At 39.4% G+C, this 20,315-nt stretch overlaps 1 protein-coding gene across 2 annotated transcripts in view; it reads left to right on the forward strand.

Moving 5' to 3' along the window:
• The window catches only part of KIF13B (kinesin family member 13B), a 179,841-nt gene that overhangs the window by 100,164 nt on the left and 59,362 nt on the right, over window positions 1-20,315 (forward strand). For both annotated transcript variants that reach the window (XM_057720824.1, XM_057720827.1), the window contains 11 exons: window positions 508-638; window positions 3,668-3,754; window positions 5,244-5,434; window positions 6,132-6,342; window positions 7,219-7,381; window positions 9,097-9,243; window positions 10,428-10,577; window positions 10,862-10,990; window positions 16,847-17,017; window positions 18,432-18,589; window positions 19,528-19,660. In XM_057720824.1, the coding sequence (XP_057576807.1) occupies window positions 508-638; window positions 3,668-3,754; window positions 5,244-5,434; window positions 6,132-6,342; window positions 7,219-7,381; window positions 9,097-9,243; window positions 10,428-10,577; window positions 10,862-10,990; window positions 16,847-17,017; window positions 18,432-18,589; window positions 19,528-19,660 (1,671 nt within the window). The remainder of the gene's footprint in view (window positions 1-507; window positions 639-3,667; window positions 3,755-5,243; window positions 5,435-6,131; window positions 6,343-7,218; window positions 7,382-9,096; window positions 9,244-10,427; window positions 10,578-10,861; window positions 10,991-16,846; window positions 17,018-18,431; window positions 18,590-19,527; window positions 19,661-20,315) is intronic.

A 20,315-nucleotide genomic window follows, 5' to 3' on the forward strand; every position in this document is an offset into this window, starting at 1 on the left:
GGTTTAGGATAAGAAGAATGCTTCTACCATATTTTTTATGAGGTGTAGGGAGACCATGTGATTCATAAAATAAACTCCTTACATTCGAATAGTTCTTTATCTTTATAGACTCATCTTGATTGAGACCGGGTAGGTAATGTACAACTTAAGTAACTGTAGTTTCCAGACCAGTATTTTTGGTACACACGGTTCATGCTCTGAGAGTAGTGTAGAATATTTGGAATCAAGATTGCAGTGGAAAATAACGACTATAGTGTAGACATTAATATAAAACTATAGTTTTAGGTTTAAAAGTTATAGCTCGACTCAGTGTATTATTCCTTACAAGAAAATAGAACTTGGAGAATGAATTTCAGAGAAAGCCAGAAATTCCCCCTACCATTCCATTTGCTTTAAAAATCTTTTAGCCAGGGTAACAGATCAATATACAAGAGCTCAGAGTGGACAATTTCAGCTTGTGTACATGTAGGAATACAGTATTAATCAGTGAATTTGATTCTTTTGTAGGAACATACATTGATAGGTTCAGCAAATTCCCAGGATATCCAACTATGTGGAATGGGAATTCTTCCTGAACATTGTATCATAGACATCACATCAGAAGGCCAGGTTATGCTGACTCCTCAAAAGAACACCAGGTAATGTACTTTAATTAGTGTTAATGTCACAATAACTTTTAAGAGGAAAAAGTACACTAATTGAGGATATAAGGATGTTTGGCCTTTGTGTGATTTTATGTTCACTTAATGAAGATATTCAGTTAGTTACCAGGTCCTTAATATTTAACTTTTTAATATTGCTTAAACCCATCCTTCCTTTCTATATACACTATAGAAGATTAATCAAGTCTTGACGGGAACCCCTGCCAGCACCCTAATCTTCTTCTTGGTCCATTCACCATACAGCCAGATGGCTTTCTGCTATTCTTGATACAAAATCCCTTACATCCCTCCTGTTTATCTCCTATTCCTCTGCATCTGCCGTTCCTCTGGCCAGCTAATTTTGCTTGACCTTCAAGGTTAAGTGCTGTCATTATGTACTTTGGTCTAGAATAAGAGCCCCCGGTGCATATTGCTGATGCACTTTGTGCTTCCTGTTACGTTAACACTTCATACTGTGTTCTTGTGGGCTGTTATCCCTTATTACCACATTGGACTGGCAGCTCTTTGGGAACAAGGACCTTTCTTTTTTGGTTCTCTATCCTTAGCATGTAATATCAGACTAATATATAAGTGCTTCTGAATGTTGATACATCATTATATCAAAAAATTATTAGTATCAGTAATTTCATCCATAAAGTCTTTAAATATTTGGAAGCTATCAAGCTCATAGTGAAGGATATAAATGAGAAAGAAAAAAAAAAAAGTGTAAGCTGGCCCGGTGCCCCCAGCTCAGGCATGCTCTTCTCCTATTAAATAATCTCACAGATCCCAACCCTAAGGAAGATTACTCTGAGGCTGTGACAAAATAAGATGAAGCAGGCCACATAATAATTTTGTTTCAGCAGAGATGAAAACCAGGGTCACTAATACCACACCCAAAATACCAAACACCTTCTCTCAGCCAATGTGAGTGGCTGTTTCTTCACCAATTACAGTTTTATCCTCTGTGGATAAGATTTTTGACAAACCCAATCATAGAATTACTCCTGCTCTCCGACACTGTCCAATATATACAGAACCCCCACCTCCTGAGACCCTCTCCCAGGCTGTGCAGCTGCAGCCCAGTCCTGCAACAGACTGCCCCCCCCCCACCGTGAGATGCCCCCATGCTTCCTGTGGTGCCTTCTCCCTCTGCATGAGTGATAAACCCAGCTGGTTCAGCTATGGGAATATGGTGGTCTTTGGTTGGAGGACAGTTGACACAAATTTCCCAAAACTCTAATTTTCACTTGACATTTACAATTGACAACAAATACTGTCAGTTGTTTTTGTCGGAGTGACAGACTGCCTTTGTTCATTTTCAAGAAAATGTCTGCCAGAAAACCACTTTGGGTATCTTTTGCTTAAGACAGTCGTCATACTTTGGTATGCATTAGCACAGTGCTTTGTGTGTACTTCTCATTTTGTCACCTGGAATGTTTAAGAAGTTGTGTACTACTCAAGGGTCAAGATTTACTAAAAGTAGTCATTTTTACTGCTTCGTGAAATGATACATTTTAAAAAATTGTGAGTGCATAGCAGTGAGTAATCCAGTGACTACTAATAAATGTTTGCTGCCTCTGCCTTAGTTTGTGCTAAAACACAAGCAGTTTTGGTCTTCACCAATACAAATATCAACACAGTGAAAAAGGGCAGGTTAGTGTTATTATAAAAATAAATTTGATCTTTGGGACCCCATACAGATCACATTTTGAGAACTGTTATAGTCGTGCTTTTATTTATTAACTGTGGAGCTTAAAAAAAAAAGCCTATATATGTGTTTGCCTTTAATTAAACTCCTCAGTGTATTTAAGGAATTTGTGTCATAAAGGCTAAAATCTGCTAATTTTAGTAGGTCCCCTCTTGTCATAACTCTATTTTTTGAGCTCGTGCTTTGAATAATCAGACCATAGGAGCATAAAGACCAATTACTTTTAGTGTTTAAAAACCTCATGGTAAGTGAAATCTAGATGGAGAGCAAGGTTTTGTGTGTATGCATATACATTAAAAAGAACTGGCAGTATAAAGCCAGCTGAGTGCCCTAGGAATTTGAAGAAACTAAGGTACAATAGGCTGGAGTGGCAGAGGAAGTAGAAAACAAACTGGGCTTTGTGAGAAATCAAACTGAGTGAGACGCAGGGTGATGGAGAAGAACAGGAATCCTCCTGTGCCAGGTTGTAGGACTGGAATAAGCCTCGCTTTGGAGAAAGAGTCAATCATGTTTAGCGGAAAGAACATAACTACCCCCCCCCCTTTTTTTTTTTGCTGGAGTTAAGAATTCACTAGAAGAGGAAAAGAAGGAGATAAAGAGGGTTTCCTTTTGTAGGGCCTTCAATGTCAAGTTAAAGAACTTGACCTTGGTCCTATCTCTAAGCGGCTGAGTCATTCAGTGGAGAGAGGCATGATGACACTGGTATTCGAGAAATACCAATCTTACAGTGGTGTGCATAATTTTCTGTTTATTTCCTGCCCCACTAAAATTTTTCCTTAATATCCTTCTACCCACCATTGCTTCTGTTGAACTCCATTGTCAGGATAAGCAGTCAAGTGGATCTTACAAATCTTCTGTGTATTGTTAGGATGTGGACATTTTTCTATGCTATAGGAAGTTGCAGAAGAATTTAACATCAGTCTCATTTCCTATCACTGATACTATAGGTGTTTCTGAGTTTAGCTGGTTGATGGGCTCATTTTATCCATGTGGATTGGACATGCTTGTTTTAGTTGTAGTGTATACTGCTACCATCTTTTTATTCTTGGCTGCAGTGGTTCTGTATTTACTCCTTAATATGCTATATAACAAATTTAGAACTTTGAAAGGTAGAGGGTAATAATCTGTGATACTTGGTACCATGCACATTTTAAGTAAATCAGCAAAGAAGGAAATACAAATAATACAAAAATTCACCAAAGGCAGATTTTATTTTGGGGAATTGATTATTTTACTTATCCTATATTGTATTGGAAAAATTAAAGGAGAGAACATGATAATCATTGTTTACATGTTTGACCTCTTCTCCCCACAGAACATTTGTAAATGGCTCTTCTGTATCTAGTCCTATTCAGCTGCACCATGGGGACAGGATATTATGGGGGAACAACCACTTCTTCAGGTATGACATTCATGGCTCTCAAAGAGGGAGATTATTGATGATTATACTCTGAAATAGAAGAGTATATATTAAAAAAAGTAAAGTTAATGCTATAAATATTCTACATTGTTTTGTGCACATATGTATTTATTCACTGTACATATGCTTGTTCACTGTATGGTTTGAACCCAAGGGACATATGAACAGTACACTCAAGAGAAATACTGTGTTTACTTACATATTTTTTCCTTTTTTATTTCTCAGTAGAATATGATTGTTTTGCCATCTGGTATAAGAATTCATTAATTATTTTCTGACATGCTTGTCTTTTTGTTTTTTTGTTTTTTTTTTGGGGGAAAAGTAGTGGTTTTAGTTTCCTTGTCCATAAAATAAGGCTCGTATTTCATTTAGGAATGCTCTCAGCTGCACGTAATGGCAAACTTGACTGTGATGGCTTAACCAGATAGTTCGTTTCTCTGACAAAACAAGAACTCCCAAGGAAGGTGGTTATTGGCATTGGCTAAGCCTCCCAAAAGTGTCATGGCAGAAGTCTTGTCGTTGTCTTGGCTTTTCCCCGTGGTCTAAGATGGCCATGCCACTCTGGGCATCAGAGCAGCACTCAGACATATATGAGGGAAACGAGGTTGAAGGGTGGCAGGACTAGCCCTGACTGTCCTGATCAGAAGAAGCAGGAGTCTTCCCAGAGTCCCTAGCAACCTTCCACTTACGTCTCATGTGCTAGAATTTGCCTCTCAGCTGCAAAGGAGGCTGGGAAAGAAAGTGACCTGGGACTGCACATTGTTTTCCATACAAAGTTGTTGCTGTGTTGGCGGGGACAGGCGGGCTGGATAGAGTATAAAATTAAAATCCTGTCACTGGCACTGTGTTTCAGATATCAAGGTGACTAGATCCTTTGTTCGTGGGCCAGCTGCTATTTTGATTATTGCAGAAAGCGTAGAGGGGTACAAAGTGTGTGGAAAAGGTTTTTCATTTTTTTCTTCTCAAGTTAAATCACGTGTAGATTGCTTGGCTTAGTGTTCAGAGCCTTCATAGTCTGGGTTAAGTTGATCTTTCCACCATTATCTCTCACAACTTCTACTATACAAATTTTGTGTGTCTCCATGTCATTTTATTTAGAATTTCTCCAGAGGCCGTGAGAGTTACCATTTTTCCTCTGTCCTAACATCCTGCTTTCTCCTCACCCTTTAAGGCTCAGCTCAGACGACTTCCTGTTCTGTCATCCCTTCCTCTTTTATTCCAGTGTGAGGTGGTCCTCAGCTTTTCTCTGCCATCTAGCTTGTCACATGGCCTTGTGTCACATTCTGTTGTCATGATTTGAGCAGGTGCAAGTGTCTTATTTCTATTACTAAAATGTAAACTTCTGAGTACAATAATTGCCTTATGTTCACGTGGTTTCCCCTTGGCATCTCGCAAATGCCACTATTTAATGAATGGAATGAATAAATGCATGTCTTTCTTTAAAAAATAATATTCTCTTCCCTCCCACAAGACTTAATTTACCTAAAAAGAAAAAGAAAGCAGATCGAGAGAATGAGGAACAAGACATGTCCATGAAGAACGACACCAGTTCTGAGCAGCTGGATGTGGACGGAGACTCGTCCAGTGAGGTGTCCAGCGAGATTAACTTCAGTTACGAGTACGCACAGATGGAGGTAACCATGAAGGCTCTGGGCAGTAACGGTGAGCAGATCTGTCGTGCTTCTTAGAATCTTTCAAAGTTGCTAGACTGTTAGAGATGTTTACAACGGACACTTTTTAAACGTTAGCAAAAAAGGAAACCTTCATATTGTTCTCTGTACTTATTTCTTTTGTGACTTTGGCCTTCATTTATTATACTTATAACAACTTGTTCTTTCTGCCTTGATATACAGATCACTGCAAACTTTGTTCTCATTGATAGAATTTCTCAGATTTGAGACTTGACAGCCACTGGCTTATTACTGTAGTGGATCTCTGGAGTGTTAACTGTCTTAGGTTATGTGTAGAACATACAGTGGACCTGCTTTTTTTTGTATGGAAGATAGTTTGCCATATATCTACAGAATAGATCATACGATCAGTAATTGGGAGTAAGGAAAGTTAACTGTCTTTCAGAATCTTACGTTATTGGACTTCCTAGGTGGCGCAGTGGTAAAGAATCCGCCTGCCAATGCAGGGGACACGGGTTTGAGCCCTGCCCTGGGAAGATTCCACATGCCACGGAGCAACTAAGCCCGTGTGCCACACACACACACACACACACACACAAAAAGAAGAATCTTACGTTATTAATTAGTATGAGAAACAATACAGCAATACAGAACAACATTTGAAGTATATTGTGTTGTGCAGTTAACCTTTTGTTTATTATTTGCCTTAAAAAAAAAACCTTGTTTAGATCCCATGCAGTCAATACTGAGCAGCCTAGAACAACAGCACGAAGAGGAGAAACGGTCTGCGTTGGAGCGCCAGAGGCTCATGTATGAACATGAACTGGAGCAGCTCCGGAGACGGCTGTCTCCTGAGAAGCCAAACTGTCGTAGTTCGGACAAGTTTTCCTTCCACTCACCCAGCGCTCAGCAGCGACTGAGGCAGTGGGCGGAAGAGAGGTAGGTGCAGTCTGGGGCCTCTGCCACCTGGGTAGCGCACATTCATCACCTTTAATCCACCTGCGTAACATACAGAGTGGAAAAATCTAGGCCTTACTTTAAAATTGAATTACATTAAAAGAGTGTTACAGCTAAGAACCACTGGCATTGTCTCCCCCTCACCTTTTTGGAAAAAAAAAAAAAAAAAAAAAAAGGAAATTGTCAATTTATATTGATTTATTTAAAGCTGCCCCTATTGGGCGCTGCCCCATTTTCAGTTTGTATGGCTTTTGGATTTGACTAAACAAGTGTGTGTACTTAGAAGTTATACTTTATTGTTGTATTATACTTTAGGTTCTGAAGCGTGGGTAGATGCTTTTTTAAAAAAGGAAAAAAAGGTGGTTTATCAGGTAGGTAAAGCATGGTGCCGATGAGATCCAGATTGCAAGTTTGATCTCTGTATGGGCTAATTAGCATTGCACTAAGTGTTTTATCCATGGTTACAGACTGTACTTAACTAACCTCTTGCTCTTCAGAGTTTGGTCTGCAGACAGGCAGCATCTCTGTCACCTGGAAATGGATAGAAATGTAGTGTTTCAGGTCCCCAACCCCAGACCTACTGAGTCAACATCTTCATTTATCAAGTGATTTGTATATACAGTTAAGTTTGCCAAGCTCTAGTCTCTGGCCAGCTTCTTACAGGAGCATGTGCCAGTGCTTGTAACATAGCCCACGTTCAAGTGCCTGCATGGGTCAGTGTCGGTGATATATTCCCTGTGTGCAAAAGACAGTTGTAAAGCTTGGTTCGCAGTTTAGCATTAACGTATGATGTACTATATAATATTTCGATGTGCTGCTTTCATGGTTATCTGTCCCCCACCCCGTTTTGTTTTAAAGAGAAGCAACGCTGAATAACAGCCTGATGAGGCTGAGGGAACAAATTGTTAAAGCCAATCTGTTGGTGAGAGAAGCTAGTTACATTGCAGAAGAACTGGATAAAAGAACAGAGTATAAAGTAACCCTACAGATTCCAGCCTCCAGCCTTGATGCCAACAGGAAGGTGAGGTTGCTGTTAATGAAAAAAACAAAGATATCACTGGATAAAACAGCTTCATATTTCACCAGGGGTATTTAAACAGCCGGCGCGGGGGAGGTTTGCCCTCATCCCCACCTATACCCTGCGTAGTCTAGATAATTTGTACCTGTGCTCCTGTCTTGAGCAGAATTTGCTTCCATTTAATTCTCTTTGTGCATATATGGTTTTATCCACTAGAGACATCCTCTTCCACCCCCACCCCCAGCTCTACAGATTTCTTTTACTCAATTCCTGTTTTCAAGTTTGTTTAAATTATTTCTGAGAAGTATTTCCTAAGTCTCCTCCAGGTGGTTCTTCCCTTTGTTCTGTTCCTCTGCCACCCCTCCCCACCTTCCACCCAGGTTAGGTGTTCATTTTACTTATACCATGTTATTTTGTGCTTGCCAATAGATGGCACGACAGAACTGTTCACTAGTTGTTTCATGTGGGTATTCAAAATCACAAATCTCTTTTGTGTGTGTGTGTAATGTAAGAAGCCTAATAAAATATAGGGGAAAGTCCCATCCGAATCTCCTATCCTTGCCATTCAGTTGTTTTCTTTCATATTTCAGTTCTTTTATAGTTCTTGATTATATTAGTACATAATTTTTGATGGATTAGGTAGAATTTTATATACAGATATCCATTTCCTAGCTGGCTGAATATAAGGCAGAAAGACCTTTACAGTATGTGAGAGAATGGTAATTTTTGAACTTCAGAATTCTAAAATCCTTGCTTCATTATGTAAATTCTGTTTCTTTGGACCGATTATAGGCAAGATGTTAAGGCAACATTGGTGTCTTTCAAAATTCTCTAAGGTTCTAAGTAGATGTGTCAGAACAGTTTAAAAAAATTCTAGTAAATCTCAGTCGATTAGATGTCTGATAGGTACATCTCTCTGGGGGAGATGTACAGGGACATTTTTATTTTCTACTTTGTGATTTCAAAAAGTTAAAAAATTTTTTTGTACATAAAAGCATTTTGCTTTTCTAAGCTGGAAAAACAATGAGTACTATTTTTTGGGGGGGGGGGTGAAATTCAAATAACGTAAAATTAATTATTTTAAAGTGAACCATTCAGTGGCATTTAGTACATTCACAGTGTTGCGTAACCAACATCTCTATCTAGTTCTATACCGTTTTAATAATAAATACAAACTGTGTATATTTGGAAGCTGGTATCATTTGTTGCCTCCAAATTGGTAAATACGATACTTTTCAGTTTACTCTTTCAATCATTTGTGTTTTGTACCACATTAAGATAGTAGCCTTTCAAAAATTTTTTTAAATTCAAACTTTTGAAAGAGAAAGATGCTTAACCATGCATGCCAGCAAACTTTGCCTTCCCGTTCAGTGCTTATGACTCTCTTCCTACTCACTGGTACTCTTTGGTCGTGTGACAGTCTGATTAAAACTTTTTTGACTTCCCTTTAAACATGGTTTACTTTTCTGGGATTTAAATGTAAATTTAGATTTATACTTAAATTTGGTTTCAGTTAGATAGGATTATATTAAGGATTATGTAAAGGATTATATTAAATTTGTAAGATTTCTGGGAAGTTTTGCGCTGAACAGATTAACGATGATAACAGTTTCCGTGTTAGTTGATGACATTTGACTGGTGGGTATAGAATGTTGGGGTTGATGTCCTCAATGCATAGATATCTTTGTGTTTCACAAAGTCACTTACTGTCTTTGCAGCGAGGCTCTCTCCTTAGTGAACCTGCCATCCAAGTGAGAAGAAAAGGAAAAGGGAAGCAGATTTGGTCTTTGGAAAAACTGGACAACAGGTTATTGGATATGAGAGACCTTTATCAGGAGTGGAAGGAATGTGAAGAAGATACCCCGGTAAGTTATTTGAGAAAAATCACCTAACTGATAATCGCAGAAGGAACCACTCAGTAATGAGCCTGCCCATTTTAGGGAAGAACTGTTCAGTTTTCCAAAATATGTTGTTTTATAAGTAAAACATTTATTTTAATCCTGTAAATTGTTTAGCTAATCAAGAATTTAAATAACCTATTTTTCTGGCATCTTTTTTTTTCTTCTCTGCATTTGTGTTCTTTGGATTTCTAGTAGAATCTTCTGTGTTCTTTCTGGCTTCTGTTGGTGTTACGTGTATCTGTCTCCTGCGGTTTTATTCAGGACAGAGATTGTGCCTTATTTATCTCTCTTCCCATTTCTCAAAACATTTAACCTTGCAAATAACAAACCTATGACATCTGTTTTTTGACTTGAATATCAGTAGTACCTTAATATTTATACTATTAGGAACATTTTTTGAAGGCACCTTTATCCTAAAGTAGGCACCGTAGAAACCTGAACTCTGGTACTCCCTCCTCAAGTTGCAGGTTTGCTCATTTAGGTCAGCCATGAGCTCATACCTATTTAAAATAGAAATATGAATTATGTATGTTTTTCCATATTTTCAACACTGCTGGTCCTAGGGCCCCACAGAGTTGTTTATTTCTTTAGCCTCTTCTTTTGTAATGATGTTCATCTGTAAAAATGACTTCTTATAGTTAGATGACATTTTTTCTTAAAACATTTTTTTTTTCATTTTCTTCTGCATTCCTCTCCTAATTCAACTTAGAAATGAAACCACATTAACAACATAACAAAAAGCAAACCATGCTCCTGTCAGGGGGTTCCCTCTCATTAGCAGCAGCGCATCTAATGATCTGGTAGGAACCAGTGGAATAGATGTGAGTGAGAAACGAAGGGTACTTTCGCCCGCGCTGCTGCTTTTTCTAGTCCGTGTATGCTCTCTCTACTTTCATGGCAAGGTTTCCCACCTGCGGGAGAAGAAATGATGAAGGTAATGATGTGTTACTGGGGTTACTCGCTCATGGGTGGAGGCTGCTGACCGCCATTCTAAGTGGGACTGAAGAGGAGGGTGTGTGTGTGCACGTGCGTAATACAGTGCTGTACTGCAGCTGAATTTAATGACTTTAGTAGACGGCATCAAAAAGTGGTAGGTTGAATTCATTTAAGTCATTTTCTGAAGCGGTATGTTTCAAATCTCCTTAAAGGTGATACGGTCTTACTTCAGGCGTGCAGATCCGTTCTATGATGAGCAGGAAAATCACAGTCTCATTGGGGTGGCTAATGTCTTCCTGGAGTCCCTCTTCTATGATGTGAAGTTACAATATGCTGTTCCAATCATCAACCAGAAAGGAGAGGTTAGTGTTCTCCTCATGCCTTGTATCCTGCAGAGAACAGTTCAGGAAACAGCAGGGTGGTGATAGTAGATCATTGTTACAATTTTTCATCAATAATGACAAGCAATATGTACGTGTATTGTTAATACCTGTGTTTCCAGACCGCTTGATAGTGATTATTCCAGGTAATTTGAGGAAAAGTAACTGTTAGAACCTATTATACCGTTAAGCTAACCACTTGACTCTAAAACAGAAGAAAGAACAAAATCTGGAGAAAGGATCTGCTTTTGCCCCCGCTGCTGTAGGTGGCAGGCCGGCTGCACGTAGAGGTGATGCGAATCAGTGGTGACATCGGGGAGAGAATTGCCGGAGGGGAGGATGCCGTGGATACCTCCTTTGATAAGGAGACCCAGGAGAACAAACTTGTGTGCATGGTAAGTCCCAGTTTCATTTAGAGGTAGTAGAAGTGTAGCTGGTTTTGAGGATTGTGATGTTTGGATGGTAAATACTGTCCTTTTTTCAAATTTTGAAAACACCTGTCTCTAAATAAGTCTTTAGTATTTAGTGTTCTAGAGACCGTATTTCATCACATATCCTGACATCCTGGGCGGCCAGGTAATTTCACCTCTTTCCTCTGGGCCGTTCTGCTCTAAAATTATGCGAATTTGTGTTTATCTGAACTTCTCTCTATAGAAGCCAGTTTTTTTCAGACAGGTTTCATCCTTCTGTTGGGCCTCTTGACTCCTTCTGTTGGAGGTGCATTCCAGCCCTGGTCCTGTTGCTAAGTTCCTGCCTAAGTCACTCTTCACACTGTCTTTGCGTGTTTTTTGTTTCCTCTTCAGGAACATGCCTTTGCTTATGCTGTTCCATCACATCCTCACCCCAGACCCTTTTCTTTCTGCTCTTCCCACGCATGCCGTTCATGAACTGTGTGTTGAGTGTCATCTGTGAAACGTTGTACTAGGCGCTCGGGATGTGAAAATGAGTAAGACGGAATTCCTGCTCTCAAGGAGCAACCTGTGTCATTGGTGTGTATGTGTGGGGGACACACAGATGAACAGAAGTCTCCAGTATTGTGTGATCCACGTGCTTTGAGAGGGGTAGACAGGAATTGTTCTGGGACACAGAGCAGAGGTCATTAATGAAGATAGTGAGGCCTGAGGAATTTTTCTGGAAAAATAAGACTTGGAGTGAACGTGCGAGGGAGCATGTTATGTAAAGCTCTCCTCTCCGTAGGGTGCTGTGGCATTGTTACGGGTGGGTGTTAGGTAGGTCTCAAGCACAGTCAGCGTAGGTAGTGCCGCCTCTTCACTTGTTACGAGGAAAACGTCCCCTTGTGTGTTTCCAGGCACACTCTAGTGGGCCAGTGTGCCATGGGTTGAGAGTCACCGAAGGAACAACTTAAAAAGGTTTTTGAGACAGAGAAATCAGCGAGGGGCTCAGAAACAGTGTGAGTGAGAAGGAAGCCATTAAATGTAAGGTGAGGAAGCCCACACTTCACCCTTATTTCATAGTCTATCCTAGGTCCAGATCTGCATCTCAGTAAATATTTCTAAAATTGAGGTTGATTTTGAAAGGAGTAAGTTAGGAATCAGCTGCAAGGTATGGGGAGGCTAAAAGGTGTTAGAGCTGGGCCACTTTCTGCAGGTCCTTGCATATATTAAGAAGGCCTCAATTAGTAACTGAAGGTCCATTACTTCAATATGAGGGGAAAATATTCTTGGTTCACTAAAAGGTTAATCTTTGTCCTGTACATGATTTCAGAACATTTCCTTTGAGGTTATGTGATTATCAAAGATGGAAACATAGCCTTGCTGACTCCATAATGTCCTGCTTTAAAGGGGATGGACCAGAAATGCAATCTGTGTGTAAGTTACCATTAGTGAATAGCATATGAGGATACTGTCTCACTTGGGAAATGTATCTTTGTCACTGGGTAACTTAAGCTTTTTTTTTTTTTTTAAATGAAGTTAAAAATGTGTTCAGCTTTTTAATGGAAGATATCAAACATGTAGAAAAATAGTGAGGATAGTGTTATTGACCCCGTCCACCCTCCCTGAACAACTACCAACGCACGGTCAGTCTTGTCTCGTTCACGCACACAAGCTGCTTCTCCTTCCCCTGGATTATTTTGAAATAATCCCAGACATCATATTTCATCAAGAATAGTTTAGTGTGTATCTCCAAAAGAAGTGTACTTTTAAAAAACCACCCTCGCCGGGATATCACGAGCAGAAGTGAATAGTATTTTAATATCGTGAAATATCCAGTCAGTTTCCCTTTGAGTGAACTTTCAGGAGAGCATGTTATGTGACGCTCTCCTCTCCATAGGGTGCGGTGGTTGTCTTGGTGTCTCGAGCCTACTTTATATTTTAATCTTTAGGCTTTGGCCCTTATGCTTGCTCCCTCCTGCTTGCCCTCTCTCTCTCTCTCTCCCGCACCCTGCAGTTTGTTTATCGTGGAAACTGGGTTGTCATCGCATGTTTTCTCATTGTCTGGGTTTTGCCAGTTGGCATTATTTACTGTGTTAAGGCATGTTTGCTGTACATTGGGAGTTAGATATAAAGGTGACATGTGATGGAGGGGCATAGTGATGATCCTTTACGGGGTGAGGGGTCTTCTGCCTTCAGAAGGCATATCATGTCTGTTTCTCTTTTGGGGATGTTAGAAATCACTGATGGTTATCACCTTGATGTTTCATTAGGAATTAGAAAAGAATGACTCTGTAGTTCTATCATCCATTTATTATGTGCAATTCTTCTATAGAGTAAGTCTTCCTACTGTCGACTATTTTGCTACTCAGAGATACAGTTGGTATCGGAAAAGCAGAGTGAATGCTCACTTCTCTCCCTTTATTCACTAGTTTTCAAAATAATGAATTGGTTTTCCTACTAATATCCCAAAGTGACAAGTGAGGTTTTTTTGGTTTTGGTCTTCATATCATTATGAACTCTTGGATTTAAATATATTTGATGTGTGTTTATTACCTGTATCAAAGCACAAAGGATCCCATCTTTGGCCTGTGGGGGCCTCTTCAGTAGGCTCTTGAGTCCTTTGACACAACCCTAACCCTCAAAGACTATGCCAGCTTTCCTGCCCTGGTGTGATGCAGCCTGTACGTCTCTTGTCCCAGACCTGCAATCAGCCATTTCTTCAAGGAACTGGATTCTTTTCAGTGGGAAGTGGTTTTTAGAGGCCATATTCTGAGCATGTAATAGCCTTTTTTTCTAAATTGGAATATAATTGTTTACCACTCTTGTACCAGTTTTTGAGGTACACCAAAGTCAATCAGCTGTATTTATACACATATCCCCATATTCCCTCCCTTCCTCAGCTGCCCGCCACCCTCCCCGTCCTGGCCCTCTAAGGCATCATCCATCATCGAGTTGATCTCCCTTTGTTATACAGCATCTTCCCACTGGCTATCTGTTTTACAGTTGGTAGTATATATATGTCTATGCTACTCTCTCACTTCATCCCAGCTTCCCCTTCGCCCCCCGCCCCCCCCACCTCTTGTCCTCCAGTCCATTCTCTGCATCTGCATCCATATTCTTGTCTTGTCACTGTAATAGCCTTTTGCATGAAAGGAGGAAGACAGACAAATAAACTATATGATCGGAAAATATTGCTGGGAAAAAAAACAAAAGAGACCAGTGTGGGGGACACTTAAGATATCACAGGTGATGAGTATCACTGGCCCTTAAAAGAAGACTGGATTTATTTATTTTTTTTTTTTATGCATAATCTTTTTTTTTTTTTTTTTTATTGTTATTTTATTTTATTTTTTTGGGGGGTACACCAGGTTCAATCAACTGTTTTTATACACATATCCCCATATTCCCTCCCTTCCTTGACGACCCCCCTCGATTCCCCCCCACCCTCCCTGCCCCAGTCCTCTAAGGCATCTTCCATCCTCGAGTTGGACTCCCTTTGTTATACAACAACTTCCCACTGACTATTTTACAGTTGGTAGTATATATATGTCTATGCTACTCTCTCACTTCATCCCAGCTTCCCCTTCGCCCCCCGCCCCCCCCCACCTCTTGTCCTCCAGTCCATTCTCTGCATCTGCATCCATATTCTTGTCTTGTCACTGTAATAGCCTTTTGCATGAAAGGAGGAAGACAGACAAATAAACTATATGATCGGAAAATATTGCTGGGAAAAAAAACAAAAGAGACCAGTGTGGGGGACACTTAAGATATCACAGGTGATGAGTATCACTGGCCCTTAAAAGAAGACTGGATTTATTTTTCTGTGATGAAAAAAAGTATGCACATATTAACATATTGATCATTTTAATTACATTAAATAAAATGAGTGTATTTTAAAATGCCGAACAACATCAGTATCTCCTGACGTTTCTGGGCTGTAAGTATTGAGCAGCGGCAAGTTGAAGCCTGTGGTATTCTGACACCTGGTGGTGATTTTGGTTTCTGCATGCAGAAACTTAAACCTATGTTCTAGATATCATTCCTGAAATTCTTTATTCCTGGTAGTCTCATTGCCAAGGAGTTCCCTGTAGGGAATGATTCAACATATGAGATCTTGCTTTCTTATTTATTTCAATCTTAAAGTTGATGTTGATTTCTAAGAAAGAAAATAAGCTTTCAGATGGAATTCAGTCACAAAGAAGTATGTATTGAACATCCATCCACTCAGTGCCTGGTAGTGTTTTCATTCATTGTATTTCATTGGTGTGGTTAGTCCTCACACATCTATCATTAGGTAGCTATGCTGTTCTGAATAGGAGAAAAACAAAGCCTAAGAAAACTAAGAATTAAAGTAATTTACTCAAAAACAGAAGCTTGTAAATGGCAGAAAATTTTTTTTGGATCTGTGTACTCCAGAGTCTTGCAGTCTTCCTAAATACCACGTTGCCTCATCTTAAAGGATATAATAAGCACTTTAAACACTTAATGAAAAGAGGATGGTTTTTAAAATTTAACAAAAAATTAATTGCCAAATACCAATTGCTCTATTTGGTTTGGACAAATAAAATGTGTTAGTCTGTCTTTCATCACCTGGGAATCGCTATCTAGATGTTTCACACTCTTGTTGCCATCACAGGAAAAAATGAATAGTTATAGGAGTCCCCATCGGTTGCTTACCCATTATGTGCTTGGTGTAGAAGAAAATAGTCATCTGCTTTGCGTGATTTCCTGTGTCATTATTAATACTTCCTGAAGCAGTAAGACTGTTGCATCTGTAGTTGCTAAACTATATAAACTTCAGCCACATACTCAGATCTGTTTTTGTTAAATTTACTTACTGGAGGTTTACATCAAACAACATGCAGGGAGCGACCAAGTGAAGAATGTGATAAATGATCAATGCTCAGTCTCATGAAAGTTGGCCTCATCAATTATGAAATCAGAATTTAGTTTAGCATAGTTAATTTTAGGATTTAGTTTCCTTCACAACTTATCACAGAAGCTCCCAACTTAAAAATCAACCTGATGCTGCCCGCCAAAAGAAATATTTATACTGTTGGCTGCTTTAATATCTATTATAGGCATTTCTTCTGGGGGCGTTTGGGTCTGATTAAACACATACTTCTAATTGCACATAGTTATCACAAAACCCTACACCCCTGCAGTCCAGGGCACATTTCCTTTGACCCAGCTCTCCTCCCTGAAACCACATGGGGAGGGCATCACACACATCGCTGCAGAGAATGGTCAGCAGTCACCGTCTCTCGTCTCCTCCGTTCAGCCCCCAGATCTTCACAGCATATGTTCCTGATGCTTTTAAAGTTTTCCAAAAATGCTCTGGTAACAAGTACCATTCCAGTTGAGAACCTTGTTCCTTTTTATACATTAAAATATCAAATAAACACTTTTTGCCCTTTGCTGAGTATTTACTGCTTGCTGGTACGTACATTCTTGTCATTCTTCATTCATCATTCTTAACGGTCTTGTGTCCTTATGCTGTATCCGTAGTTGGCCGCGTTTGTATGATTGAATGCTGTTAATGTTTGAGAACTTTCGTCTTCTGAAGGTGATGGTGATGATGATGATATAAGAAACTAGAATTTTATCTGTTCATCCGCTTGTAAATGCTTTAAAATGTCCACTTGTATACAGTCAACGTTACTAATTCCTTGTGTCAACCTCTTGCTAAATATAACATTTCACAGATGCAGAAATACAGCCCAGAGTGAATGGGATTTGGTCAGCATAAACCAACTCTCAACTGTTAGGGACAGAGTCAGGACCGGAGCCTGTGTCTCTGACTCAAGGTACTTCTTGGAACTTTCTGAGTTAATAATAGTCTTCCTTTTCCTTCAGGTTAAAATACTTCAAGCCACTGGATTGCCACAGCATCTGTCGCACTTTGTATTCTGCAAATATGACTTCTGGGATCAACAGGAGCCCGTAATTGTTGCACCCGAGGTGGATCCCTCGTCCTCTTCTGTCAGCAAGGAGTCTCAGTGCATGGTTGTCTTTGATCACTGCGATGTAAGTGTGCACTTGGCCGGCATTTAATTTCTCAGGTCAAAATAAAACGAAAACAACCCATATTTTGTTGAATAATTTGGTACCTGTCTATGTCTTGGATCAGTTTCTTAGAGTGGGGTTGGAGTCAAAAACTAAAGTGTCATCAACACACTGTACGTACACCTTAAACTTATGCAGTGTTATGTGTCAGTTATATCTCAGTAAACTTGGGGGGGGGGGGACAAAACTATAGTGTCAGTGTGTGTAACTGACATGAAAAGTTAACTTTTGTGTGACTGTATATATATGTATATATGTCTACTCTTCGCCAAGAGGAATCCTTGTTTTGTATGAGTTACTGGAGAAATTGTCATCTGGGAAGGTTAAGAAACTAGGGTTTTAGAGAAAGTGAAGATAGAAGAGAGATAAGAACTAACATTGTGGAGCCCCAAATGCTCTGTACAGCGCTTTGTGATTCTCTCATTTGATCTTTCCCACAGTTGTACGTGATGACAGTGCTTTTTTTAGCTGAAGAAGTCCGTTCAGAGGTCATTTTGCCCATGGCTAGTAACTAGCAGAGCCGGGACTGTCAGATTCCAGATTCTTTTTTTCTACTTTATCTCACTTGAGCCATCTCATTTTTTTCAAGAGAGAGAGGTCTCTTTCTAATCTGTTTAAAACAGAAATACTTTCAATGTGCGAAAGATCGAGAGAGCAGATTCTATGACTTTTTGTTAATTTTTTTTAATTTTTGGCAGCGTTGGGTCTTTGTTGTGTGCAGGCTTTCTCTAGTTGCAGTTAGTGGAGGCTGCTCTTCGTCGCGGAGCACGGGCTTTACGCACATGGGCTTCAGTAGTTGCAGCAGTGCAGGCTCAATAGTTGTGGTGCACGGCCTTAGTTGCTCCGTGGCATGTGGGATCTTCCCTGACCAGGGCTCAAACCTGTGTCCCGTGCATTGGTAGGCATATTCTTAACCGTGTGCCACCAGGGAAGTCCCATCTATGACTTTTTAAAGTAAACTTTTTTAGGGCTTAATCCTAATTATTGCAAGAGGCTGTTTTACATCTATCTTACAAAGATGGACAAATAAGAGAATTTTTAAAAATTAGGAGTTTTTTTTGCACTGATTATCAGTATTTCCTTTCTCTCATTATTGGGGATAGTTAACTTCCTAAAAACTGGGAAAAATTGTTTTTCCAACACACTGCTGCCTTACTGGATGTAATAACTTTTATATCAAGATGTATATCATTGTCATTCTTGATATAATTACTTATACTTTCAAAAATAGCTCCCAAAATATTGCTAACAAAATGGAATACAGTGCTGGTCTTTCACAATAGCTTTTCTCCATAATGAAGTGAGGATATGTCAGGTGTAAGTAATCATAAGGTCACCAGAAGTTACTTCTTCTTCTGTACTTACTTCCTTTCAGGAGTTTTCTGTTAGCATCACTGAAGACTTTATCGAGCATCTTTCAGAAGGGGCACTGGCAATTGAAGTCTATGGCCATAAGATGAATGATCCTCGGAAAAACCCAGCCCTGTGGGACTTGGGGATCATCCAAGCAAAAACACGCAGTCTTCGGGACAGGTGAATTTTAGATATCCATCTGATTCCATTTATAATTTAAAAAAATGGCTAGAGATTAATACTGCTATTTATAAAGGTTACCCCTTCTTGAGCATTACCAGTATTCCAGGAATAGATGACATCATGTCCAGGGTATTAACAGCACAGTTAAACTGCCTTAGAGGAGTGAACTTTGAAGAGTGATGGGAAAAAGTTAAGAAATAGGTAGTCAGGAATAAAGAGTAAAATGAATTTTTGGAGAATAGGTTGCTTATCATTATGAAATACTTCTAATTAATCAACTGTAGAGAAAATGGATCAAGATGTACCCTGGAATTCAGGTTTACTTATTTTATCTTTAGCTCAAAGTTCTTTTCAGGTAGCATTGGTCATGGAAGGAGGAAGGCTTACTTGTTGACCAGGATTTTAAACAGAAGAGTTGAAACGACTGAAAGAGCATATATTTGTACTGCATCTAGTTATAGATGAGAACCAGGTTTTCTTCTTTCTTTTTTTGCATTTAGAAAGTTTTAGCAAATACTGAATTAGAGCTCGAGATTTTTTTTCTTGATTTTCTTACCTCAGCAGAGATACTTGTCAAGTCACTAAAGCATACAGCAGTACCTTTGTCTCTGAAAAGATAATCACTGCAACTTACTTCTGTGCTTCTGATAACAAGGTTTAAGTTTTTGAATAGCCGCTTTGAAATATTTGTAATTATCATACCTTTTTGAATGAAATAAAGGCATCATTTTTAGTTCTGATATTGTTTGTTGAACTTTACTTTTGATTACATTTGCTACTATGTATTTGTGTATTACTCATCGAACTACAGATAATTCTACTGAGTTATTCTGTTCGGAGGGCACTTTCATTATTAATTCTCATGTGTAGGATCCTAAGCTGCCTGTATTGAAATAGAAATGTATGATTTTCCAAGAACTTCAACTATTTCCTAGATGGAGTGAAGTCACCAGGAAAGTGGAATTCTGGGTTCAAATCTTGGAACAGAATGAGAATGGTGAATACTGCCCTGTGGAGGTAATACCTGCAAAGGATGTGCCAACAGGCGGAATCTTCCAACTCCGACAGGTAACAAAATTGTGAATGTTAACATTGAATTCTTTGGTGCCATAAAAGTTAATATTGGATTCCTTTTAGCAGAAACATCAGTGATAATGAAATCTAGATTGGCCAAGACCATTTCTTATATTAAAGTTGTCTCTCACTTCATGTGTGTTTTCTTTCATTTTCAAAAATAATGCTATTTTTAGTATTTAAAACCAGCTTCTGTTAAGTTTAAGTAAGGAAAAGATAAGCTTTAAAGTGACTTAGAATTAAATTGTAGGAAATAAACATATCAGCATCAGAACATTTATAAAGACTAGGAGAGGTCATGTGACATGGCAGAAAGAACAAGCACTTCGGAGTCTAGCCTGCTGTGGTCCGGTTCTGGCTGTCCCATGGCCTCGCTGTATATCCGTGAACAAGTTCAGTCACCTCCTGGAACTTTTCCTCAGGTGTGAAGTGGAGGGGTTGATAACTTTGTAGGGTTAGTGTGCGGATTAGAAATACCATGTACGGAGCCCAGTGCTTGATACATGGGAGGTGAGAAGTGTCTTCCCCCTGACACCCACGAGTTCTCTGCTTCTCTGCAGACACCAGCTGGGTGTCCTGTAATTCAATTCAGTTTGGACCCTAACCACCCAGAGCGAGCCTCACACTCCACAGGTTGAAGGGCCCAGCC

Source organism: Hippopotamus amphibius, chromosome 2 (genome assembly GCF_030028045.1).
Source record: "Hippopotamus amphibius kiboko isolate mHipAmp2 chromosome 2, mHipAmp2.hap2, whole genome shotgun sequence".
In the NCBI taxonomy this organism is placed as follows: Eukaryota; Metazoa; Chordata; class Mammalia; order Artiodactyla; family Hippopotamidae; genus Hippopotamus; species Hippopotamus amphibius.